The 27404-nt window shown below is 47.9% G+C and overlaps 1 protein-coding gene across 9 annotated transcripts; it reads right to left on the minus strand.

Annotated features, from left to right (window-relative positions):
* Positions 1–2880: 2880 nt before the first annotated feature.
* Positions 2881–24497, minus strand: CD22 (CD22 molecule). Of its 9 annotated transcripts, XM_073225516.1 has the most exons (20): positions 24328–24495; positions 16611–16694; positions 15926–15991; positions 15633–15826; positions 14871–15016; positions 14679–14778; positions 14284–14330; positions 12146–12206; positions 11519–11896; positions 10297–10590; positions 8869–9150; positions 8480–8743; positions 7189–7446; positions 6736–6999; positions 6394–6654; positions 4989–5085; positions 4775–4850; positions 4489–4613; positions 4024–4108; positions 2881–3703 (listed from the first exon to the last, which is right to left on the minus strand). In XM_073225516.1, exons 6-20 carry the CDS (start codon positions 14713–14715, stop codon positions 3572–3574), a joined length of 2661 nt encoding a protein of 886 aa, XP_073081617.1. In that variant the 5' UTR covers positions 14716–14778; positions 14871–15016; positions 15633–15826; positions 15926–15991; positions 16611–16694; positions 24328–24495; the 3' UTR covers positions 2881–3571. The 9 variants fall into 9 exon arrangements, 8 of the variants coding, with proteins under 8 accessions (XP_073081617.1, XP_073081616.1, XP_073081619.1 ...); XM_073225515.1 differs by having other exon boundaries at positions 15633–15991; XM_073225518.1 differs by lacking the exon at positions 16611–16694 and having other exon boundaries at positions 15633–15991.
* Positions 24498–27404: the final 2907 nt, after the last annotated feature.

Genomic DNA, 27404 nt, shown 5'->3' on the forward strand with positions numbered 1-27404 from the left:
AGAAGATGACACGAGCACAGGAAGGGGAGCAATCCGGGCTTTTCCGGGTAGAGGGAGGAGTGTGTAGCCAGTACCTCAAAGGAGCTGGGGGGGCGTGGTCCAGCTAGGACACGGCTTGGTCCCACCACCCAGGCACCCACGCCCTCCACCGCAGCCCCACCTGTTCAGACCTGCTCTGGGCTGTACATCCTCTCTCCTCCTGTGGGCGCTCAGGGGCAGGCCCCAGGCCTTACTGGCTCACACCTAGGTAACAAAGCTTAGTCACCCACACCCTTCGGTGACGAATATGCGGGATAATGAGGTCATCGGTGGTGGCCTTGCAGCTGCCTTCCTCTACACGTACAGGACAGGCCGTGGGCCCGTCTCCTCCATTCTCCATCTCCTTTCCCCTCTGGATTGATGACAGGGCTTTCTGACCCTCCCAGTGTTGGCAGGGGTGAGGAGGAGGAGACAAGGGGTGAGCAAAGTCGGGGTTGGTGGTACAGAAGTGACCTGGCTGTGGTCTCCACCCTGCTTCCCCCTGGGCTGTGTGGACGTCAAAGGGGATTCCTCCTGGGGCCACTTGCAGGGTCAACAGGCACACTCACTGGGGCACAGATGGTGCATGCCTCCAGCTGGCTCACTTCACTTTATTTTCAGCCTCTGGAAACTCAGCCCTTCACCTCCCTGTTGGGTTCACCTTGCTTCCTAAGTGAGGTTTAAAGCAGCCTCAGGCTGTCTCTGTGATTCGGTCTTTCTATCTCTGACTATGTGTATGTGTCTCTTCCTGTCTGCCTGCCTCTTTGCCGCCTGAGACTGACAGCACAGCCGCTCCCTGGACTTCAGTTTTCTTGAGTGTGTGTCAGACACCAAGCCACTGCCTCCCTCTTGCATGCATCCCAAGTTGCCAAGAAAAGGATTCTCCGAGCAGTTTCCTGGAAGTGCTTCTCATCAGGCTTCGGGGGGGTGGCATGGGGCTGGCTCTCAACAGTCACACACCAAAGAAATAACCTCATTTCCTTTCCCACTGCTGTCACTGAGTTGATCCTTGGTTGCCTCCCTTCCAAGTCCTACATAAGAGGTCCAGCACCTCCCTTGAAATACAGAACTTGCCGCCTGTTATTTAGTATTTTTGTCTTTGGGAAACACAAGAAACTGATGGAATGGAGGAAGCAATCAGAAAGGGTGTCATTTTACCTTCTGTGCCAAGCGTTTGGAGAAGAGCGAAGCGGGCACAAAGGGAAACATGGGGTCTACATGATCTTCTCCACTTTGGACCTGCCCACTTGGCGGTTCAGGTCCCTGCCTCGTGTCCCCTGCTCAGAGGGCCTTCCTGGAGCCCTCCATCCAAACAAGCCCCTCTGAACTCTAGTCTCTGTTTTCACCTTGCATGGTGGTTATTCAGAGTACCCACGACTCTGGCACATCAGTTTCAATGGCTCCTCCACTAGAATGCTGGTCAGCGGGGGCCAAGCATCTGTCTCCTTTGTCCACTGGCTGTTGCATACATAGTAGGAGATCTGTGAAGTGAATGAATGTCAGTTGTCTGGGTTCTAGGAGGATTGTGAGATCTGAGGCTGGGTGGAGGGCTGCCTGGGTTCAGGAGCTCCCCAGTCACCTGCTGTGCATGCCTCAGTGTTGCCTGTTGACGGTCACATCTCTTGGTCAATTGGCCATGAAGTAGGATAATGTCAGCAGCCAGGCTGAGAGATAGTCTGGGAAGGCACCTGCTGGTTGCCAGGGAGCCTGAGCCAGGCCTCATAATGCTTGGGGCTTCCTTCAGCTCCTTAAGGGGACCCTGGCCTAGAATACTGGGGGCACCCTAAAAACCCCAAGATTAATTAGGACTATGCCATATCTTTTCTGTATTCCAACAACTGGCTCTATGCTGGCTGAATTGACAGGTGTTCAGTAAATGTTTGCTGGATGAGTGGGTCAATGATACTGGACCTTGTTTTCTATACAGAAACACCAAACCCTTCCCCTCTCATTTAAACAGTTATCAAAGCCTTCCAGAAAAGCTAATGGTGCTCATAAGAAATCACACAGGGGACAAAGTAGATGGATGGGGAAATCAGTGCCTCACTCTGCTGCAATTCTAAAGATGGCCATAGTGTTGCCTAGTCTTTGAGAGCATTCTGATATCAAGCAGAGGGGAAAGATGTCAGCAAAGGAAGGTGGTGCTTTTGGAGCACTGGCCACCGGCCAGGAACTTGATGGTCATCTTCTTACTGATTGCTTAGCCACCCATTCCTGCCCTAGGAGGGTGGGCAGAGAGGGATCAAACCTGAGAAGTGGAGGGAAGCTGGGAGGATATAACCAGAAAGTTGGAATTAGTGAAACTAATCAGGAACTGGTGGGGCTGACAGTGGATGACAGAACATCTACAAGGTTTCTCAAGGCAGCAGGCCTTTGAGAGGTTCTTACGCAACTGTAGTTTGTGACAGAACCTCCGCAGGGTCACTTTTGAGAACAGCTATGTGTAATGAATTGGCTTCCCCTTCGTACATTCTTCAAGAGATGCAAATAAGGCAGGAATTTGGTTTTTAGGGACTTTGGCTATTGTGTTAGGCTTCTTGTAATTCGACTTCAGCATATGTAAGATTATATCTTACTCCTATCTTGAACCACTACACAGCAGAGTGGCATCTCCATTTGACCGATGAAGAAACTGAGGCTCAGAGATGCTGGTGAAGTTCACCCAAGACTAGTCAAGTAGAAGAGTCAAAACTCAGACTCACGCTCCACTCATGCTCGCCTGCCTGCAGAGCCAGGACTCTCTAACCTGATGATTTGATAACCAGGGTGCTTTGACCCCTTTCCCTTTTGCTCGAGCTCTGTGATGCCTTCCCCATCTCCCCTTTCCCACTCTGCCTCCACAGACTAGGACGAGATCACCAATTCTTTGAAGTGGTACTGGAGCCATTTTTATTGTGCAGCTCTGTGTTAGTTACATGTTTGTCCACACTGTAGGTGTCAGACCCTGAGACCCCTGAGAGTAGGGGCTACAGTGCATGATCCTCTCCATGGAGTGCCTCCCTGGCATGTAGAAGAGAAACCAGCCTCCTTGTACCTCATTTCTGTTCCTCTTTCCCTGGGCTTTGCCACAGAAGCAGAAATTAGGCACAAGACCAGTGAGTGGGGCTATCAGAGCAGGGGAAGGGGGGCCAAAGGGATGGAGGAGAGAAAAATAATATAGTGGCAGCCTGATCCTGGCAGGGATGCAGCCATCTCGGAGCGGGGCTTGGGAAGGGTGGGTGGTGGTAGATGGCTGGGAGTGGCAGGGGGATTTGTACAGCACAGGGAAGGTGTTTAGATGAGTTTCTGGGTGGGAAGGAGAGGGCAATGGACTCAGAGCAGACCTTTCGGAGGGTTGGGGTTACCAGCGCTGAGAGGGCAGACTCTCTGGGCCATGCACAAAGTTCTCTGCACCGACTAGGATTGCAGTAATTGTGTACATGTGTGTGCATGTGTGTGTGGATGGGGAGGCCATGTGACTTGGTGGCTGAGCAGCAGGGGCCAGGGAAGCCCCAGAAGTGCCTTGGCCTGCCCCACAGCCCCTGGGCACCTTGGGCTCAAGCAGTTTGGTCCTTCAGTGCTTGAGGGTCACATATTCCACTCCTTCCCGGCTCAGGGGCTGCTCTCCGACCCCCAAATGAACCAGCTCTGAGTAGTGTATCCCCTCGTCTTCTGGAACATCCGGAATCACGTTCTCATAGTCACCCTGAGAAAGCCACATTGCAGTAAGCTTGGCCTCAAGGTCACCAGCCTGCCGGTCTTCTTTCCCTGCTCATTGGATCCTTGACTTCCCCTGGGGGTCTAAGAGCCCGAGCAGGGCAGGAGCTGCCCGGAAACTGGCTGCAGTGGGTGTCCCAGCCTGGGAGGAGCTGCCCAGTGGGGCTGTGCCTGAGCAACCCTCCTGCCGCCAGCCTCCGTGGCCAGCCTCCACCGCCACTGAGTCCTCCACCCAAGGCCTTCCCATCTGGGACACAGAGCTGAGGCCAAGTCCCCACCTTGTCACCTCCTATAGCCCTGCCCACTTACCGCTCGACATTTCTGCACCACAGAGTAAGTGACCGTGTCGTCCCTGTTTAGGGAAGGTCCCTGTGTCTCTGAGGTCCCTGCGTCTCTGGTGGGGAGGACAGACAGATGGCCACAAATGAAGCATTTCACACTCCTCCCCAAGAGCGCCAGCCTCTCTGCCCCTGATGCATTATGCCTCGTGCTCACAGTAGGAGCCAGTGTGTCAGGAGAGAGAATGTATGTGTGTGTTATGAAGTGCTAACCTCACTGGGGAGACCGACTCTGGGCATACGTGGTCCAGGTCTGAAGGAACAGATCCAATTCCCAAGGCCTTTACATACCCAGGGGCTGTTACTATGAGGAAATGAGGAAGTGGGTGTATGGCGGGGCCTGGCTCAGGTCTGGTACGGGAGCACAGGCCGGACCCCAGCTCTTCCTCCCAAATCCTCCCCAGGTGCAGGCAGCGCCTCCCAGGGCCCTTGGTACCCAGTTCTCGGTGTGTCAGTCTCATCAACAGGAAAGCGCAAGGCCGCGTAGCTGATGGTGTCTTCCATCACTGGATTGTAGCACCCCAGGGAGGGGGGACCTTCAGAGATGGGGGCCCTTCTAATCTGGGAGAGGGACCAGCTCTCAGCTCTCAGCACCCCTTTCCCCACCCGAGTTACTCCCCCCAGCCTCTGACCCCAGGCCTCCCCGCAGCACACCGGCTCCTGGCTTTGTTTCTCCCTTGAAGGCAAGGCCAGCCCCTCAATTCATCCTTCTCTCCTCCTACCTTCTTATTCCTCACAAAGAAGCTCTGCCCGCTAGAATTTTCCTGGAGTCCCTGCTGGCTTTGAATCCTCTTCCAGCTAAGAAATAAAGACCTGCTCAGTGAGGATGGGGGGAATGGGAACAGGACCCAGGGGAACCTGCCTCTGGGGGATCCCAGCTGAGTAACTGGAGCGTCTTCCTGGAGAGTAAGGAGCGGGACCTGGGGAGGAGCTCACCTTCGCTGAAGCTTGACTCCCCAGATTGCCAGGAGGAAGATGGCCAGGCAGAACCCCACTCCCATGGCCACGCGCCTGCTGATGGTCTCCGGGCTATCTGATGGAGAAAGGAGGTTCAGTTAATAATCCTGCCTCAGTCGCATAAAGGGTCAGGTCTGCCTTGAGGTGGGTGCCTGGAAGGCATCCTCGAGTCTCTGCATGGTTCCTCAGGCCTGGACAACCTCTCGTCTCTGTGTGGGGACGTGGTGCTGAGAAAGAGGGAGAATCCAGCCCCTGCCCTCCGGGCCTCCCAGGGGAGGAAAGGGCTAGCTCCTTCTATGAGGAGTGCCTATTCTGCAACAGACACGGGCACACACAGAGCATGTAACCTGTGTAATGGATACAACTCCAGAGGGCAGCTTGACCATGCTATCAGAACTTAAAAATTATATGTCCTGAGACCCAGCAATTCCATGTAGGAATTTGTTCTACAACTAGCCTTGCAGGTGTGCCCAGAGCAAGAGACTGCACATGGCCTTGATGTGGGCACTGGGTGGAGAAGTGAGGCAGCACCCACGCACAGGGATACAGCACAGCCTTTAGGGAAAGAAGCAGGTCTCCAGACTGTGTGCAAAGTAGAGACCCAGGAACATCTTTCTACACAGTATTTCCACATAATACACCGAGGCTGTTTCCCTTTAGCATTGCAAGCGATGATGCTCTAAACTTAAAGCTGTGGCTCCAGTCATTAATCTGAAAAAGTACAATAAATAAATTAAATATATTCCCTGTGTTTCTAGACTCTTCAGATAGCCTGTATATGCACAGATGCAGACAATCTCCAAGAGGCGTTATTACATGGAAAAAAAGACCGTTCAGGGCAAAGTTTGAGCTCTCCAACCATTTGTGTAACAGAGAAGGTGTGCACAGATAGACTATTTATGCATATTGTGCATGTGTGGAGTATCTCTGTAAGGAGGCCTGACCAGCTGCCAGCAGTGAGGACCTTGAGGGAGGGGTAGAGCTCTCGGGGAGCAAGAAAGGAGAGGTGTCTGTCATCACGCTATTTACCCTATCATGCTGTTTTCATTTTTTACTGTGTACATATATTGTCTTTATTTTTAAAAAAACAACACTAAAATCTCAAAAGATAAAAACAAGCAGCCTCTTAAGGGTGAGACTGAGAGAGGGACTCAGCAGAAGCTCAGATGTCTGGAGGGTGGGGCAGCCTGAGTGGGAATCCTCTGCGAGAGTCAGGACACAGAGCGGGCAGGAGGGAAGCCGGGCAAGCTGTGTGCGGAGCCGGGGCGCGCCTCTGCACGCAGGATGGCGCTGGCCATCCTGTCAGGCGGTCTGGAATGCACAGGCACAGTGGTGGGGGGCCCAGGAATGGCCGGGAGCACAGGAGAAGAGGAAGGGCCCTTACAGTAGACAGTGAGGGTGCTGGGGGGCGACTGGCCCTTGCCCAGATGGTTGTGCCCCTCACACCGATAGGCGCCTGAGTGCTGGACCTTCACGGGGTCCAATCTCAGCGTCCGATCATAATGTTGGAGGTTTTGGTTATTCCAGTCAAACCAGGTGTACTGGGAGATGGGAGGGTTGGCGTCACTCTCACATGTCAAGACTGCCTTCTTCCCCTCCATCACCTCCTTTGGGCTGATGGACACGTGCAGCTTCCGAGGCGCATCTGTAAGGAGAAGTGAAATCAGGACCCCGGGAGCCAGTTGCCTGCCCTCTCTGTTCTCAACCTCCAGCTCCAGCCACTCACACAGCACTTGCAGCCTCCAGGCCTCAGACGTGGTCTGTCCTATGGAGTTGTTGACCAAGCACTTGTAATTTCCAGCATCTTCTGGAGAGATGGAGTGAAAGCTCAGTTCTCTTCCTTCCTTCAGAAGGATTCCGTTTTTCTCCCAGAAGAAGCTGACATCTGCAGGACGGCTACTTGAGAAGTCACATTGGAGGAAGACTGGGTGCCCAGAATGAATCTCAGGAGTGACGTTGCCTGGCCGGACCCTGACATCTCTGGGGGCATCTGGAGAGCAAAGGCCTCAGGCTGATTTCTTGGGTCCCTTGGGCTCTTCCTGTCCCAGGACTTCCTCCCCCCTTGGCCCCGTGGCCTCTCATCCCTCAATTCTCTGGGAAGATTCTGGCCCAGGTCCCAGTCTCCTCATTCCCATCCCGCCTGGACTACCCCCCAGACCGCTCTGCCCAGCTCACTCACACTGGACATCCAGGTGGACGGCAGGAGCCTCTGAACACCACTGGTTACAGGCTCTGCAGACTATTGGCCCAGCATTCCAGGCAACCTTCTGAATCATTAGCACTCCGGGGGATGGCTCCTTCCAGGGGCCTTGGGAGCTCCATTCATATCGGGTAACTGCGGGGTTACTGGAATTGTAGTTACAGAACAGGGTCACACTGTCTCCCTCTCGAATCGGTGTGAGGTTTTGAATCACTGTAGTTACCTCTTTGGGGGGATCTGGAAGAAAACCCGGACAGGTGAAGAAGAGTCAACTGTCCATCACACCATTTCTTTCCTGCTTTCTCTCTCCCCCAACCTGTCCTAAATTAACCAAAGGAAGGTTCCCTCTTGTGTCTGTGTGAGGACAGAAACCCTGCCCCAGCCATCTGGCAGGCTGTGGTTTGAGGCAGGGTGGTGCAGTGGTTAAGAGCACAGCTCTGGCAGAGAATGTGTGGTGCCATGTGAGGCAGAGCGTGCTGTTTGCAGGTCTCAGTGCCAGTCCGGGGTGCAAGGCTGAGTCGCTGTGATACAGGCATTAATAATAATTTTTTTTAAACACAGCTCTGGAGCCAGACAGCTGGGCCTTGCCACTTGGAACTGTGTGACCATGGGCTGCAAGCCTCAGTTTACTCATCTGTCAAATGGGGTCCTAGGAGCATCTAACCTCTGGAATTGTTGCAAGGACGAAATGAGATGATGATGCCCTTAGCACATGTGGCGTGCAGTAAAGACTGCTGCTGCTATCATATATCCCGTTGGCTACATGGTCAGTATTTAGGCATCTCCATTAGCATATCTGGCTGAGACTGAGACATCCTGGAGTCCAAGGATCAAACCTATGGTTCCTCTTTGTCCTGGACTTGATTCAGTGACAAGATTCACTGTGTTAAACAGGGTCTGACAGTGATGAGGTCATGACACATTTTACCCCAGTTTTCCTTGAAAACTTAGGACTCCATCTGGGACTCAGCCACTCAGACACTAGGCTCAAGTCAGCCTAGTCACGGCAAGTCTCCATGTCCCTCATGGGGCTTTGGCATCTTGCACTTCATTCATTCAACAAACATCTACTGAGCCCCTACCATGATCCAGGCCCCACTATGGTGCTGAGAATACAACTGTGCACAACAGCAAAATGGCCGCCCCAAGAAGCACACATGTCCGAACATCCTGACACCTGCTGGCCACTCATTCTAGGGCTTTGAGCCTCTGCATGCTGTCTGCCTTCCTGCTTCTCCCTCCAGAACCCAGAGCCTCTGTGACCACTTACATTGGACATCTAACTCCGCATACTGGCCCACTTGCCCAGGACCAAGGCTGTTTTCTGCCAGGCAGGAATAATTCCCAGCGTGCCGGAGGAGGACCGCTGAGATCGGGAAGGCCCTGTCTGTCATCGCCGGCACTTTGATCCCATTGTGATACCAGGTATAATTTGTTGGAGGAGGATTGGCCTGTGATGTACAAGTCAGCTCTACTTTCTTGCCCTCCTTAGCTGGGGAGGAGTGGATCCAAACCGTGGAAGGTCCTGGAGCGTCTGGAAGCAGGGCAGAGGCAACAGGAGGAGGTGAGCAGAGGCCTCTGGTGCTCACCTCTCCAGGGCCTTGACTCCACCCCTGCTAACTCCCTGCCTGCCCCCTTCCCAGCTCCCAAGAGGCTCACAGTGCACTTGGAGGGTCACTTGGGACTTTCCTGGGCCTATATCATTGCAGGCCTCACACTGGTAGTTTCCACTCATCTCCTTGGTCACAGTGGACAGAATCAGCGTGAGCGTCTCCTGCTCCCTGTGCACCTCCTCCTTCCTCAGTGGGGTCCCATCCTTGAACCAGGTTATATTCCGGTACCCTGGGTTGCTGCTGATGATCTGGCACGTCATGGTCACAGACTGCCCCTCTGTTACAATGGCCTCTCTGGGACTCACCTCAATCTTCAACCTTGGGATGTCTGGAGGAGCAGAGGGACAGTGGGGGAGGGGACAGGGAATGATCAGAGGGTGTACAGCAGTGAGAAGACACAGGGTTTTTGTTCTGATAAAGCACCGGCCAGTACATCGCACACAAGTGTGGTAACAGTGGCCACTCACTGTCACCCTTGTCAACGAGGGTGGGCTGGCCCAAGTGCCTGGGTGACTGTTACAGCCTCCTGACTCCTCTCTCTGCTCTGCGCAGCCCCACCTGTCCCCAAAGGTCTGTCATCCACCAGTAGCCAGCAGCATTCCTAATACTGTCAATCAGACCTTGCCACTCCCCTGCTTGAAACCCTTCAGTGGCTTCCACACTTGGAATGAAATCCAAAACCCTGTAGCCTAGGAGATCTATCCTCACAGTCCCTCTCCACCCTCCTGTCCCACCTTGGGCCCCTTGGACTCAGTGCGGAGGCTTCCTGGCCCCTTGCTCTGGTGCAGACACACCAAGTCTCAGCTTCTAGGCTCTTTCCTCTCCTTGGAATCTTCTGGCAAATGTCTGCCTGCTTCAGTCTCTTCCTTCACTCAAGTTCAGCTCAAGTTTTCCTTCCTCAGAGGCCTCCCTCCCTCCCTCTGTTCTTGCCCCATTTTATTTTCTCTTAATAGACTGACCACTACCTACAGTTAGGTTCTACATTTCTTGGTTAATCTAGTCATTGTTTGTCTCCCCCACTGCAATGCTGGCTCCATGTGGGCAAGCACTTTGCTTGCTGCTATATCCCTGGCAGCTGTAATAAGGCCTGGCACCTGGTAGGTTCACAATAAATATTCATTGAATGAATAAATGGGGCATAAATGATGTTGTGAAAAAATTCCTCACTCTTTCCCCCAAGTTTGGGGAACAAAACAATCCTAACCACATGATACCCAAATCATGTCAGGGCTTGAGGATAGATTGAATTAGTTAATTCTGTTAGCCCATATCACATGTTAAAATGAATCTGGGTTCTGAAACACCAGGGCTGATCACAGGGATGGTGGAGGAGGGCTGGTAACTCTGCTTGGTGCCTGCAGACCGATCATGCTTCCTTCTGTGTAGGCCCCAGGTGCCCTCTGTGCTGGCTGAGGGGCTGGGGAGAAGATGACAGGGCCCCCAACCTTCCCATAGGAGCCCTGGGGCGACTCACACTTCACATCCAGCCTCACGGTCTCCTTAGAGAGTATCTTCTCTGCTTCCAGATCCAAGAGCTGGCAGGTCAGATTCTTGCTGTGGTCAATCCACTGTGGCTGGAATGTGAGCTTGCTCTGGGTGGAGACAGTCTTGGTGGTCAGGGAGGTTGAGGTGACATCAGACCCCTCCAGGGACCACCGCAATTTGATCTGGTACCCAAAGCAGGCATAACTCAGAAGGCAGGTCAGAGTGACTTCCTGCCCCTCCCGGATTTCCGGAGGGAGCTGAATGTGAGGTGGAGGAGCTATCTCTGCAAAAGAGTAGGGATGGCTTGGAGGCCTGGGAGACCGAGGACCAGCCTTTTATTCCAGGCTTCGGTTGCCCCACCCAGATAATTTCAGACTGCCCCAGGAGTCCCTTGCCAGTCGGTTCTACCTCTCTCTAGGCCTGCCTTTCTCTGCTTCCAATTATTTTTGCTTAGCTGAAGCACTGTCAGCAAGGTCTTAAGGATGCTAGTGCTTAGGAACTCTATTTCATTTATACTTCTCACTCCCTGATGTTTGCTTTCTAATGATTTCCGAGATCTTTCTCCCCACCACCCCTAAGTGAGTTCTACCAGTGTGGTTTCCACATGCATTTCTTAGCTTTGATGACAGCCCTGCATTTGTGGTATGTCTCAGTATTGGCGATATGCAACTCAGAATTCCTTTGGGAAGCCTTTAGTAGAGGAGGCCTGTGTGCAGCCAGTCCCAACCTTCCTCGGGGCTGGGCCTCTCTCAGACTGCAGGGTCTGAAACTACATCTCTCACCCCAAACAGGGTTGCTTAGAACCATTCTCAAAGAAGCAACCTGTGGTTCAGAGTGAGCACAACTCCTTGGGGTGGGGGCCCCAGACCTTTCTTTAATTTGCCCTTACTCATGTGGCACTTAGCCATGAAGGGCTAATGAGAATAAATCACATTAATGACATTAACACAATGGGAGATTTCACTTGAAAATCCAGATTTCTATCTTCTTTTGAAAACTCAGGCAACCTGGAACCCAGATTCCAGAATGGGCAGACGCTGAGGGGCAGGTGGGGTGCTGCATGAAGGACCTGTGCTCAGACCTACTCTCTTGTGCTGCCCTGGTCACTAGTCGGCACCCCCTGCCTGGTGTCCTGTCCTGGGGGTTCAGAGTTTCCCACCTCCCTCCTTGCCTGTGCCCTACATGGAGGGCCCTATCCCCCAGGGCCTTACGAGAAACGTTGAGGCCTATAAACTCCATCCATTTGTCATTCTTCGATACCATCCTCAGGCCCAGTTGACCACTGTCGTGGACGGACACAGAGTCGATACGTAGGGTGCAGTTATCTTTCATATTTCCCAGGAATTGTACCCTTTTTGGCTGAGAAGATAACGTCCCAGTCTTTGTTTTCTGGTAAAGGATGGTCCCATTGTAGGTCTTGGTAACATTGTCATACTTAGGATTGTGGTACATGGTCAGGTTTTCCAGGATGCTTCCACCCCTCAGGATTGTGTAGCGGCAGGGAATCCAGACGCAGGCCCCCTCCCAGGCGTACAGGATGTCGGGGTGCTCAAACTTCCAGCCCAATGAGTCAGAGAAAGCCACATATTCTGGAACCCACCACAGTGATTAGAAAGCGTTATTGAGGGGGGCAAGGAGAGCTTTCAAAGGCACAAAGAATCCCTCTGAAGACAGAGGGAGAAAGAGGGAGGTACACGCACAGAGAAGTACATGCACACATCTACCCTGGCTGTCCCCATCCGACCCCACGTGCCCTCTTCTCTGCCCCAGAGCTTTCCTCCCCCTCCAGCTCCCACAGACTTCCCAGACCCCAATGCCACCCTGGCCATAGTTCTTACCAAGGAGCAGGAGCGAGGAGCCAAGGAGGTGCATGGTGTTGTGTCCAGGCGGGGGCCTGGGCTGGGAAGAGTTTGTCTTTGAGCCATCTGGTCACTTACTTCTTCCAGACGGCTTTTTTTGCTCACCCGCTGAGCTCTGACTCCTCTTCCCCAGTCCCGGGAGGACCATGTCTGGCTGCATGTTGGGATGTGGAATTCTGGATGCCCCTGGGCCCTTTTCCGGGTATGCCATACCTCTTCTACCAGCTCCGCAACCCTGAAGGCTAGTCTCTCTCTCTTCCTGCTGCTCCTTCCTTTCATCCATCTACCCAGCCAGCCAGCCATCATTTTACAGATTCCCTGCCCAGCTCACAAGCTTTGAGTGGCACCAGGCTACTGAGAACCTCGAATGCCAGGCCTTGGCTAACTTGGAGCTCACCTTGGGCCACTGGTGGAGGGCTTTACATTGGAGAGAGACCTGGTCAAACCTTGATTTTAAAGACCAGGAAAAAGCAATAAAGCAATAAACCCAGTAATTAAGTATGATACCAGGAGAGCATTTAGAGGGGTCTGGCAGGACTTAGGATAATGTGATCTGAGGGTCCCACTTGGATGCCCCCAGGGGCTGGGTAGAAAGCAAGTCAACCTGGTGGGGACAAAGGTCATGTCTTGGGCGAAGGGGTTTGACTATTTCAACTGTGGCGAACTGGAAATGTGCCAGATCTTCCACTGTCTTAAGAGAAGTGGGAAGCCAGATTTTCACGTGAAATACCCTGCTTTAAAGCAAATGAAACAACAAATGTGGTGCTAGTCAAATAAAATGCATTTTTTGTGGGCTAGAAGCAGCCCTGGGGCACCCACTGCCCCATCCTCTCTAGCCTTCCTATTCTTTTACATAGAATTACATTTACATAGAGTTAAATTTAAGTCTCAATTTGCATGGCTCCCTGGGGAGCCAGCAGGATGGCCACAGAGTGTATCTCCGGTCTCAGCGCAGACCGGTACCCCTCCCACCTGCCCAGCCAACTTTTCCCACGCATCAGCGCCCCACCAGCTCCTCCAGCTGTTTATTTTCTCAGGCTGCATGCTCATTGATGAACGGCAATCCATGTCCAGTAACCAGTGTCGGGAAAGCTAAAGGACTTGCTAAAAGCAGGACAGAGATCTGACCCAGGTGGAGTGGCTGTGCTGGCCTTGCCTAGATATGGATAAGGGGTAAGGATTCTGAATTGGGGCAGACTCTCCAGGCAGAGCCGACACCACCTTGCAGGTGCTAACAGTATTACACAAAAAAAAATCTTCAAAGTCACGTCCATTTGGGAAAAGTTGCATTTTAAAAAGTTAAATAGGGTTCTTTACTGTAGGTCTTTTCAAACCCTGTAATCAGCTGTGTGTGCATGAGACACCTCCCAACACAGGGGCTAGAGCATAGCACACTGCCCGCCCTTCTTCAGCCATGGGATCTATTTCATGTTTTCCATGAGAAACCGAGCAGGTTTTCAGGGCCAGTGTTCTGGGGGTGCACTTTCAGCCCCTTAGGGTTTCCACAAAGATTCTGGCAAGGGTTAGATTCTATTCCTCTGGCAAAGACTAGCCTCCAGTAGCCAGGCCATTTTGTGCCCCCTGCCTGGAGCCACCAGCTACACCCTCCCTGGGGACTGATGTGAGAACACCTGGATGAGTTGAAGAGGGGTGCTTCCCAGAGCAGGGCTATGCGCTCACCCCACGCAGCTCCAAGGCACCCTCTGGAGCCTCAGAAGTGGGGCATCAGGCCTGGAACTGGGAGGCTGCTGAGATAGGGTGAGGTGTGGAGGCTGGGGACAATGGCATTCGGGCTGAAGGCTCAGGACAAGGACATGCCATCCAGTCCTGTGGCCTGCTCAACACAAGCCTACCGGGGGGGCTGGCAGATCTCAGAACCAGCCTCCCTGAGTGCATTCTTCCCTCTTGGGTAGCTGGTAACCCGTCCTACTCTCAGGAGACTTGCCCAACCTGGCAGGGGGAATGCTCAAAGACAGGGGTCAGCAACCTGCTGTAACATAGGTAAGACAGAGGGAGGGGGTCCCCACTGTGTTCCTAGCCCCAAGAATTCTGCCTGGCGCACAGAAGCTGCTCTATACTTGCTTGCTGAGTGCCAAAGAGAACAAAATCGTTTTTACCTGTTTCCTCGTGTCTTCCCTCTTCAGAGACCTTGCAGCATCTGAGACTGAAAGGGGAAGCCCAGCTAAGTCCCCAGTGCCTGGTTCTCACCCTCCTTGGCCACACCCCCTGCCTCTGTGGCTCTGAGGGTGACCAGGAGGCATGATGATCTGGAGAATGGTGGAAAAAGGCAAGGAGGGGGATGTGGGCTTGGAGTCAGACTGGAAGGAACACTCAGATATCTACTGGTGAGTTTTTAGTTTTAGTGTACAGTTTCTACATCAGATAATTTCAGAGCTGGCTCCTCCACAACTTCCCCTCTATCCAGCTGTCAGGAAATGCTAATGAGTCAAACCAAGCAGATTAGAACTACCAACCTGTTGAAAAAGGCACAAGTCAGCTTGAAAGTACTTACAGTTTGGTGACATCATCCAGTTATTCTCATTCCCCATACTTGCCCTCCATAGGCATGGATGGTCAGGACCTGGTCACTTACACTGGTGCTTCCGCCGTCCCTAAGGGTTGAGGGAAGAGCACACAGGTAGCAGGAAGGAAAGAGGTAACATATTTGAAGTGCGATTGCCTGGGCATGTCTTGAGACTCAAACCTCATCACTTTTATCAGGCTTCTAGTCCCTGAATGTCTTTAGACCAGACCCCAACAGCAGGCACAGCCAGGCAAGTCTACAGTTGATCGCGGAAGCCTCTGAGATATCTTCACTCCGGCATCAGCACACTCTCCTGACTGCCAGCTCTGGAGAAGGAAACGGAAAGAGGAAAGAACGTCTTCAAAAAGCAGTGATCTGGAAAGATGGAATTGATGCATTTTCCCCTATTGCTTTTGCTAATTACAGCTAAAATCCCTGGATATTATTAAACAAGCATAAGAAGACTGAAAGGTGGAGAGAAGGCGCAGCAGTTAGGGACCTCAGGACCTGAGGAATGATACGGCAGTGAATTCCCAGGGTTTTCCCTTTGCTTTCATATATCCCAGACTGAACACTGGAGGAGCCAGCCAGCAAACAGAAGTGGTAATGAGCACAGACAAAAAAGTCACAGCAAAGAATTCTAGTCAGAGAATCAGGAAAAGGGCAGTCTAGAAAGACATAAATCTTCCAGACAATAACTGCCCAACTCCAGCCAAATACCACAGAAAAACCTACAGCTTCACCCCCACTCCTGACAGCAAAGGCTGAGTGGGGAACCTCTACCTCCACCCTTGCCTGGCTGTAACAAAGGACCCTAGGCCACTCCCCTATACCCTATGGGGTGCCAGAGGAAACCAAACGTGGAGCTGGGCCCTCTACCCCCACTGGGCTCATCCTCCCCAAAGTGTCAGTGAAGACCACGTGGGGAGCCTGAATACCCACCCTCAGCCAGTGATGAGACAGTCCTTCGCCTCCTCCCTGGAGAGGTGTGAGAGGAGGTCCAGGGGAGAGTCAGGCTTTCACCACTACTCAGTGGTAACAAGGCCGCCTCCTGCTGTGCAATCTGCATGGAAGCCACTTGGAGAACAGTAAGGAGGTGCCCCTGCCGCTCCCAGCCGGGCAGTAGTAGTGGATGCCTAGTGGAGAACCTGAGCTCCCATCCTTGCCCAGAAATAACAAGGAACATTCACCCACCCAGGTGTCAAGGGAGGCTGAGTGGGGAACCTGAACTCTACCATCACTTGGAAGTAATGAGATGGTATCCGCCTTCATTTCACTGGAGCAGAATCAGGAGAGGGTTGCTAGAAAAAAAAACTTAAATAAGATCCAGTCCTGTAACGTAATTCCCAAAATGTCCAGGTTTCAGTGGAAAAGTCACTCATCATACTAAGAACCAGGAAGTTTTCAAACTGAATGAGGATAGAAAATCAACAAACACCAAGATGATGCAGATGTTAGAATTATCTGACATTCATCAGGTTAAAGCATTCATCATAAAAATAGTTTAGTGAGAAGTTACAAACAAGCGTGAAACAAATGAAAAAAATTTCAAAATCCTAGCAAAGAAATGGAAAGCATGAAGAAGCACCAACAGCAAATTTCAGAACCAAAAAATACAACTAAAATAAAGGCCTTAATGAATGGGCTCAGCAGGAGAATGAATGGTAAAGTACAGAAGAAAGAATCAGTGAACCAGATCATAGAACAATAGAAATCACACAACTTGAAAAGAAAAAGATAACAGAAAAAATGAGCAGAGCCTGAGGGACATGTGAGACGGTAACAAATGATGTAACATTCGTGTCTCTGGAGTCCAGAAGGGTAGGAGAAAGAGGGTGGGGTTGAGAAAGTATTCCAAGAAATAATGGCTAAAAAAAATGTACCTAAGTTGACAAAACAAACAAACCAAAAAATACCTACAGATTCAAGAAGCTGAATGAACTCCAAACAGGATAAGCCCACAGAAATCCACACCAAGATACATAATCGTCAAGCCTCTAAAAACTAAAGAGAAAGAAAAAAAACTTGAAAGCAACCATGTGACCTATAGGGAGAAACCCATTCAAATGACAATAGATTTCACATCAAAAACCATGGAGGCCATAAGGAAATGAAACATTTTTCAGATACTGAAGGAAAAGGAGCTATCAACCAGAAGCTATACCTAGTAAAAATATCCTTCAAGAATGACATTCTCAGATGAAGGAAAATTAACAGAATTTTTAAACAACAGAGACCTACCCTAAAAAAATGGCTAAAGGGAATTCTCTCAACAGAAAGAAAATGATGTTTTAAAAAAAGGAACCTTGGTTTATCAGGAAGTGAGAACATTGATAGAACAAACCCATGGGTAAATACGGTAGACTTTCCTTCTTGAGTTTAATAAATTATGTTTGAAAGTCAAAGCAAAAACTATACACTGTATAATGCTGTTCTCAGTGTATGTAGAGGAAATATTTAAGGCAATTATATTAAAAATTGTAGCAGGTAAAGGGAGGTAAAGTTCCTACACTTCACTTGAACTGGTAAAATGTTGAAACCAGTAGACTTTGACAAATTATATACAATGTAATACCTACAGTGACCACTAAAAAGCTATACAAAGTGATATTACTCAAAAACACTATAGATAAATCAAAATGGAATTTTAAAATATTGTTGGAGGAACCCACATGAAGGTAGGGAAAGCAAAGAGAAACAAAAAGTAAAATGGCAGACTTAAGCATCAGCATGTAAGTAATTACATTAAAGGTAAATGTTCTAAATACACAAATGAAAAGGCAGATATCGACACAGTAGGTAAAAAACATGACCCAGCTATATGATTTCTATAGGAAAATAACTTCAAATATAATTACATAGGTGAGTTGAAAAGAAAATAATTTAAAAGGGTATACCATGCCAACATTAGTCCAAAGAAAGTAGAGGGTTCCTCAAAAAATTAAAAATAGTACCATATGATCTAGTAATTCCACTTCTGAAGGAACTTAAAATACTAACTCAAAAAGATACATGAACCCCAGTGTTTATTACAGCATTCTTTACAATAGCCAAGCATGAAGCAACCTAAGTGTCCATCAATGGATGAATGGATAAAGAAAATGTAATCCATATCTAAGTCCATTAAGCTAACTGAAATAAGCCAAACAGAGAAAGACAAATACCATATGATCTCACTTATATGTGGAATCTAAAAACAAATAGACAGACAAAACAAACTCATAGATACAGAGAACAGATTGGGGTTGCCAGGGTTTGAGGGTGGAGAGGTGGGCACAAGAGGTGAAGGTGGTCAAAAGGTCCAGCTTCCACTTATAAGATAAATCAGTCCTGAGGATGTACAGTACTGTGACTATCAATACTGTATTACATATTTGAAAGTTGCCAAGAGAGTAAAAATTTCTCATCACAAGAAAAAAACTTGTGACTCTGTGGGGTGATGGATGTTAGCTAGACTTATTGTGGTGGTTGTTTCACAATATATAACATAGTGAATCATTATGTTGTGCACCTGAAACTAATATGGCAATTATATCTCAATTTAAAAAAGGAAAGTAGGAATGGTTATAATAATAACAGATAAAGTAGACTTCAGAACAAAGAAAATGACCAAAGCCAGAGAGGAATATTATATAAGGAAATGGTCAATCCACCGAGAAGACATAGCAACCTTAAATGTGTATGTGCCAAACAGCAGAGCTGCAAAATATGTGAAGAAAACACCAGTAGAAATGAAAGGAGAAATAGGCAAATTCACAATTATTATAGTTGGAATCTTCAACAGCACTACTTCAACAAATGATAGAAAAACTGGACAGAAAATCAGCAAACATATATAAGAACTCAACAACACCATCAACCAATAGGATCTAGTTGACATTTATAAGACACTCCACTCCAAAAGAGCATGATATACATTCTTTTTAAGCACCTATGGAACATATACCAAGATAAACCAAATTTAGGCATAAAACACACCTTGAATATTTTTAAATAATTGAAAACATATAGAGTATATCCTCTAACTAATTTGATTCTAATAAAATCAAACTAGAAATCAATAACAGAAAATCCCCAAACACTTGGAAATTAACGGTATACTTCTAAATAATATATGAGTCAAAGAGGAAATCTCAAGGGAAATTTTAAAAGTACATTGAACTGAAAGAAAATAAAAATAGAGCATATCAAGTTTTGTGGGGCACAGCTAAAGTGCAAAAAGAAAACTTCTATTGCTAAATGCTTACATTAAAAGAAGAAAAGTCTCAAATCAATAATATAAGGTTCCATCTCCAGAGACTAGAAAAATCAGAGAAAAATAAACCCAAAGCTAGCATAAGGAAGGAAATAATAAATGTAAAGGCAAAAATAAATGAAGCTGAAAACAGAAAAATAATAGAGAAAATAAAATATCTGGTTCACAGAAAAGATCAATAAAATTGACTAATCTCTAGTAAGACTGACAAATAAAGAGAAAAGACAAATTGCTAATGTCAAGAATGAAATGGGCTATCACTACAGATCCTGCAGATATCAAAAAATAAATAAGGGAATATTATGAACAGCTAGCTCTACATATGTATATGTGGTAACTTAGATGAAATGGATCAATTTCTTGAACAGTGCAAATTACCACAACTCACCTAATATGAAATAGATCATTTAAATAGCCCTATGACTCTGAAGGTAATTTAAATTGTGAAAAATAAATCTCCAGGGCTATATGACTTTAGTGGAGAATTCTACCCAACATTTAAAGAAGAATTAGCACTAATTCTACATTATCTCTTCCAGAAAATGGTAGAGGGAATGCTTCTCAACTCATTGTATAAAGTCAGTATTACCCTGGAACAAACAAAAAAGATACTAGTATGAAAAAAGAAAACTACAGACCAATATTCCTCATAAGTATAAATGCAAAAATCCTTAACAAAATATTAGCAGATGGAATTCAGCAACATATAAAAAGAATTATACACTATAACCAAGTGGGGATTATTCCAGGGATGCAAAGCTGGTTAAATATTTGAAAATCAATCAATGTAACCTAATATTAATGGCATAAGGAAAAAAAATCACATGATTGTATAAACTGTTACAGAAAGGCATCTGACAAAATTCAACACCCATTCATGATAAAAATTAGAATAGAGAGGAAATTCCTCACCTTGATAAACTACAACTAACCTACAAAAACTGCAGCTAACATATCAACACTGACAGACTGAATACTTTTTCTCCTAAGATTGGGAGCAAGGCAAGGATATTCCCTCTCACCACTCTGAATATTGAATATATATATTCAATATAGTACCAGAAGTACTAGACAGCAGAGTAAGACAAGTAAAAGATAATAAAAGGCATACAGGTTTGAAAGGAAGAAGTAAAACCATCACTGTTTGCAGATAACATAATGGTCTGTGTAGAAAATCCCAAGGAACCTAACAAAGAAATTCTAAAACTGGTAAGTCTGGCAAAGTTGCAAAACACAAGAGCAACACAAAAATTAGCTACTTTTTTTTATGCTAACAATGAACATGTGGAATCCGAAATTTAAAATGCAATTCCATTTACAAGGGCTTAAAAAATGCTTAGGTGTAATAAATCTAACAAAATATATGTAAGACTTGTATACTGAAAACTACAAAACACTGCTTAAAAAATAATCAAAGAAAACCTAATCAATACCATGTTCATGAATTGCAAGATTAAATATAGCAAAGACGTCAGTTCTCAAATTGATATACAGATTTAATTCAACTCCTATCAATATCCCAGCAAGACTTTTTTGTAGGCATAGATCAGATTATTCTAAAGTTTATACAGAAAGACAAAGAACTGGAATAAAAAATATTTCTGAAAAAGAAAAACAAAGGGGAAGGTACCACCCTACTTGGCTTCAAGGCTCATTACAAAGTAACTTACAGGAATCAAAACTGTGTAGCACAGAGCAGACAAGTAGGGACTCTGTGGCATCTTACTACACTGATGGACAGTGACTGCAATGAGGTTTGGGGTGGGACTCGATAATATGGGTGAATGCAGTAACCACATTGTTTTCCTTGTGAAACCTTCATAAGAGTGTATATCAATGATACCTTAATAAAAAAAAATTGGAAGAGCGAAGAAAAACTGTGTGGAATTGATGGGGGGATAAACACATAGATCAGCTGAACAGACTAGAGAACCCAGAAATAGCCCCCACACAAGTATGGCCAACTGATTTTTTTTTACTTAGGAGCAAAAGTAATACAATGGAACAAAGACAGCCTTTTCAACAAATGGTGAAGGAGCAACCATATATCCACAGGCAAACTTAAACCTCAACATGAGGTACACTTTTTGCAAAAATTAACTCAAAATCGATCATAGATTTACATCTGTAACATTAAACTATAAAACTTTGAGAAGATCGCATAGGAGAAAATGTTTGGGACGTAGGGCCTGAAGAAGAATTCTCAGTCATGAGACCAAAAGCATGACCCCTAAAATCTACAAATTGGACTTCACCAAAATTAAAATTGTTTCTCTCTGTGAAAGATCTTGGTAAGAGAATGAAAAGACAAGCTACAGACTGGGAGAAAATATTTGCAAACCATGTATCTGAAAAAGGACTCTTTATCCAGAATGAATATATAAGGTACTCTCGAAACTCAACATCAAAAAAAAAATCACACGATTCAATTAGAAGGTCGGCAAAAGATATGAAGAGACATTTCAATGAATATCATATAAAGATAGAAAATAATCACGTTAAAAAGTGACATCACTAGCCTTTAGAGAAATGCAAATTAAGATCACAATGAGATATTTTATTAGTGAAAATAAAAAACAGTGGCAATATTAAATGTTGGAAAGGATGTTTTATACACTGCTAATGTGAATGTAAAATTGTCCTGTTGCTTTGGAAAACAGTCCAAAAACAGTTTCTCAAACAGTGAAGCTCTGCCATTCCACTCCCAGGTATACACCCAAGAGAAATGAAAACATATCCACCCAGAAACTTGAACACAAGTGCTCATAGCAACATTATTCATAAAAGCCAAGAAGTGGGAAGAATCCAAATGTCCACCGAGTGATGAAGGGAAAAGGAAATATGGCATATTTTGACACAATGGAATACTATTTGACAATAAAAAGAAATGAAATGCTGATAGATGCTATAACATTGAAAAACTTGAAAAATTAAATAAAAGAAGCAGATCATAAAAGGCCACATGTTGTATGATTCCATTTATATGAAATGTCCAGAAAAAGAAAATCTGTAGAGGCAGAAAGTAGATTTAAGCTTCCTGGGGTGGACGTGTTGAGAGGAAATGGGGAGGGACTTCTTATGGGCACGGGTTTATTTTGGGGGTAACTAAATGTTCTAAAATGGATTGTGGTGATGGTTGCACAACTCCGTGAATATACTTAAAACCACTGAAGTGTACCCTTTAAGTGGGTGGATCATATGGGCAATTAGAAAATGGGTAAGAGACACAAAGAGACATTTCACTGAAGAGGATAAACAGATAGCAGATAAACACATAAAAGGATGTTCAACATAATTAGCCATTAGTGAAATGCAAATCAAAACCATGATCACTGCATGACTATTAGAACAGCTAAAGTAAAAAATAATGACAATACCAAATGCTGGTGATGATATAGTGAAACTGGATCATTTGTACAGTGCTGGTGGGAATGTAAAATATAGAGCCACTCTGGTAAATAGTTTGTGAGTTTCTTGAAAAACTAACAAAATACAGCTACCATATGACCTAGCAATTCCACCCTTAGACATTTATCCCCAAGAAATGAAAACATGTCCATACAAAAACCTGTACATGGTTGTTCCTAGCAGCCTTATTTGTAATAGCCCCTAACTGGAAACAAACAGCATGTCCCTCAATAGAAGAATGGTTAAACAAATTGTGATCCATCTATCCCATGAACAGGCTGTGATCCATCCATACCCTGGAGCAATCACAAGAATGAAGTATTGATGCATGCAGCAACTCAGATGATTCTGAAGGGCATTATACTGAGTAAAAAAAAAGAATCTCAATCTCAAAGGAATACTATAGGATTCCTTTTATGTACCATTCTTGAAATGGCAAAATGATAGAGATGGAGAACAGATTACTGGTTCCCAAGGCTTAGGGATTGTGGGGGAAAGGGGAGTGGCTCTTACTACAAGGAAGAGCTTTGTGGTAAGGGAATAATTCCGTACCTTGATTGCCGTGGTGGTACACACTTCTAGACATATAATAAAAGGGCTTAGAACTCTACACACACATTGTACCCATGCCAAATTCCTGGTTTTGCTTTCAGACTATAATTACGTAAGAAATAACCATCCGGGGGAACCGGATAAAGGGCACACCAGACCAATCTGTTCTATCTTTGCAACTTCCTGTGAAGCTATAATTATTTCAAAATGAAAAGTTTAAACAAAAACAAAAGCCCAGCAATCTCAATGGGGGCTCCAGGCCAGAGTACATGGTCCCAAAGATCTGGCAGGGGACCCAATGGAGACCTAAATCCCTGCTCATCACCTGGGAGTGTCTGGGACCTCTCCTTGCACAGCTCCAGGCTTGCTCTTTGGTCTTGTTAACAGGAGGAAACCGGGCAGTAGGTTCATGATGTGCCTTGATCTCTAGAGGCCAAGGGCTGCCTGGGGAAGGCATCCATGGGACAGCACTCCTGAGAGTGGCACCTTCAGTGCCTTCGGTCCTCCTTCCATCTTTTTCTCCAAAGAGGTAAATGTTCTCTATGTTGGGTGACTTTACTGCCACACCCACCTGACTCCCCAGGGGAATCAGTGAAGCCAGGCAACTAGGTGTCACTGTGAGCCCTGGGCTATCACTCCCAACCTGCCTGGGTCCCCTCTGGGTCCCCTTCCCGGGACTGTAAGACAGGAAAAACCTCCCAGGTTAGTGAGGTCACATGTATGATGCCCTCAGCCACATGTGCAGCTTTTGACAAGCATGTGGTAAACAATCCTGGGTTCAAACTGCAACCTGCCACTTGTCAGCTGTGACATCCCTCAGTTTTCCCTCTAAGGGTGATGAGGCTTGGCAGTACCAACTTCTGTACCATAGAAATCATGACCATATAAAGCGCTTGGCATAGCGACTGTCATGAATGCACTGTGGGAGCTGTTATTATGGACATTGCCACTTGCTCTCTTGACCAGCACTTCATGGTGACCTTGAGTCACACACCTCTGGGTACACCTAGCCTATACTTAACAGAGGGGCCCTTGGAGACCAAACTGCTGTTCCCTCTTACTCCTCAAAGAAGAGACTCCAGACAGACCAATACAACTAGCGATTGTTTTTGATGAAAGTTTAGGATGAGGCTAAGTTAAAAAAAACTCTATTAGAAGAGTTGTGGAGTAGCCATCGCTGGCCTGGAGTGGCTTCATCAATGAGGATAACGGAGCTGCCTGCCACAGGCACGGTCCTTAAGACAGGATCGGGGGCAACCAGGGAGGGGCCTCAGCCTGGAGCAATCTGGGGGGTTAGGGGGAGGGGAGGGACAAAGAGGTCTTGGTTTTATGACCCTGACCTGGTGCCTGGACATCCTTCTTCCTACTTGGGGTGGCCCACCCCCACCCCTCCCAACAGTCGGGACTGTGAGCCTCGCTTACCTGCGTCCCGGCCTGAAGCCCTCACCTCATGCATCCGTCCCCATCACTCTGAGTTACTCATGTGTTCTGACTCTTCCTCTGCTTGGGATTCCCAAGGGAGGTGTGCCACCAGCCTTTCCTGTTTTGAGCGTGGCCAGAGTAGAGCACGCTTGTGTTCTCCACTCAGCTTGTTTCTTTGAACTTGTCCCTTCTGCTATCTTTAGCATCTAAGGAAGTGGCAGTTCCTCTTGGACTCCTTTCTTTCTCTCCCCTCCAGCATTGGCAAGTTCCATCACTTCCTCCTCCAAAATATGTCCTGACCCCACCCCTTCTTATCACCTCCACTTCCTCTCTTGGATAGCTGCCATGGCCTCCTAAGCCCTCTGCCTGCATCTCCTGGTCATCTGTGCTCAATGTCCACCCAGCTGCCAACAGGGCCTTTCAAACCTCGGGCCTCTGCCTCACATTCCTCTGTGTGTAATTCTCCAGTGGCTTCCCGATTGATTCAGAGTAAGAGACTGAGTCCTGACTGTGACCTACAAGGCCCTCTGGGATCAGGCTGCCTTGGGCACCCACCCCAGCTTCATCATCCTCTCCAGGCTAGTTTCCTTCTTGTTCCATGAACATAACTAGTACATTCCCACCATGGGCCTTTGCACCTGCTCCCTGCAAAAGACGCACATTCCCCAGAAAAAGACAGAGCTCCCTCCCTCCCTTACTTCTGTCTCTACTCAAATGACCTCTTTCTAGAACAGCAGCTTTGCACAGCATGCTCTATCCTGCCCTGCTGGGTGCTGGGTTTCCTCCTCAGCATGCTCACTATCTGACCAACACTTGCATATCGGATCGTCATCTGCCTCTTCCCCAGAACGCCAGCTCCATGATGTCAGAGAGCATTTCTTCTTGGTCACTGCAGTGTCCCTGGACCCCAGCACAGGCCTGGCACTGTCAGCACTGTAAGCTCAGCAAATGTGTTGATGGAACAGATGAATTCTGGGGGAAGCCAGGAACTGGTTGAGGTGTGATGCCTGAATTCCCACCTGACAGTGTGTCATCACCAGTGTTCGTCCCTCTTTGTGTCAGATCACTCCTTTGTTGCCCAAGCTCTGCAGGTTTGCCTATGACCTTCAGGACGTTTGTCCTGTCTCTGAACCACCTGAAATATATTTATTTCATACAATTCTTTAAATCAATTCACCTAATAGATTTTTTTTTTTTTTACTTAGCTTCATCTTAAGCTTTTATTGAAAACAGTCACCAGTTTGGTCTGCTGGTTTCCTCTTGTTCTGACACATACTAAATGAAATGTAATGTTAATGTAAAAGCCGCTCCCCACCCCTCCTCAGGTCGCCTGGTGACAGCATGCTGCTCGGCACCTTGAGCAATACAGGGTTACTCCGGTCCCTCATTATTGACACTGTTCTGCTCCTCGTTACTCGGGGCGAAGTCCTTAGGGGCATTCCTACTAGACCAGACCCGCTGGAGCCGGGGTCTGTTGTCAGGGGACAGGTGTGTCCAGGTGCCAGGGGACAGGTGTGTCAGAGTTGGGTCCCTGCACATGTGCAGGGTCTGGTTGGTACTTGCCCTGTAGCCTCTGGGAAGCCCCTACCATTCTCTGCCTCATCTCCCTCCGCTCTCCAGCCTTATTTTCAGATCCCAGAATTGTGCCAAATGCATACCCACTTGGGGCCTTCACACGGGGTGTCCCATGTGGCTTTCCTTCCACAGGGATCCCTCCCCTGACCCCTGAGGCCCCAGGGCACATTCTACACTCTAAGAGCCCTCCTTGCACTTCTGGGCACAGGCGTCATGCAATTCGGTTAGGAGCATGTGTGAGGTTATGTCATGACCTTCTTGCAAGACTGCAGGAGCTGGGTGAGGAAAGGGCTTGCGCGGCCTCTGGATTGGGTCCCCTCCTGCTGCTCCTGGTCCCGCTACCACCCACATCTCTTCCTTGCTCCTGCACATGGACTTTCCATTCCAGCCAGAGGCCTCCTCACCTCCCCTCCCAACATGGTTTGCTAGTCCTGCCTCTCAGCCTTGACTTGGCCTTTGGTGTATCCTCTGCCTTTGCTGAAAACCAGGGGAGAATCACCTTCCTCAGGACAGCACCCATAGCCTGCTGCCCCATCCTTACTATCCCGTCAGCACCTCAGTTCCCGGGAGCACCCGTTGCTTCTCATCAAAATGGCAATTCTCCGAGGGGTAAAAGCATGGGCTCTGGAGCCAGGGCTCCAGGCTCCAACTAGGGCTGTGCAGTGACAGCTGGGGGACTCAAGGAAGTGATTGAACTTCCGTGCCTCGGCTCCTCCAACTTCTCAAACATCAGCACAGCACAGTCACCTGGAAAATTCATGAAAACCCAGACTGCTGAGCCACCCCCCAGAGTCTGATTCCCGCAGTCTGGGTGGGGCTGAGAATCTGTATTTCTAACAGCTCCCGGGGGCTGCTGCTGCAAGGACCCCACTTTGAGAACCACTCTCCTAACTGTTAGGCAAGCTAGATGGAGAATAACGTAATCAGGTAGAATCATGTGGCAGGTTCTACACAGTCAACAAATGTTAGTTATGAATACCATTCATATAAGAGAGTCTGGCCCTCTTTGAATCCCTGACAGGTGTTGTGGCAAAAGAAGAACTGAGTCCAGAGCCTGGCTACACCCTTTCTCAGCTCTGGGACCCTGGGCAAATCACCTAATGCTCTCACATTCACAGGGTTGTCCTGGAGGCCCCTTCCCAGAATAGCCTGAGCTTCCTGAAGGGCTCAGTATACAGCTGGTGCCTAAGTAATGTTTCTTGAATCTAATGGAGTGAGATCTGAAAGGCGGAAGCTGCAGAGTGCAGCATGATCATGGGGAAAGGCAGTCAAACTGGCACAGCTCATGAACCACTGAGGTCTGGAGCCGTCCATGCACAACCACCCAGTTACCTACCGGCAGCAGGAGGAAAAGTCAGTGAGTGAAGACAGCCAGGTGTGGAATAACAGGGAGGGGTGGCAACTGTGGCAAATAGGGAGCCTGGCCCCTTCAGAAGGGGCAGCCACCACCTCTACAGTGAGTCGATGCCGTGAGCCAGCGCCAGCCCAGTGCTGCTGGTCAG

Source organism: Manis javanica, chromosome 17 (genome assembly GCF_040802235.1).
Source record: "Manis javanica isolate MJ-LG chromosome 17, MJ_LKY, whole genome shotgun sequence".
Lineage (NCBI taxonomy): Eukaryota > Metazoa > Chordata > Mammalia > Pholidota > Manidae > Manis > Manis javanica.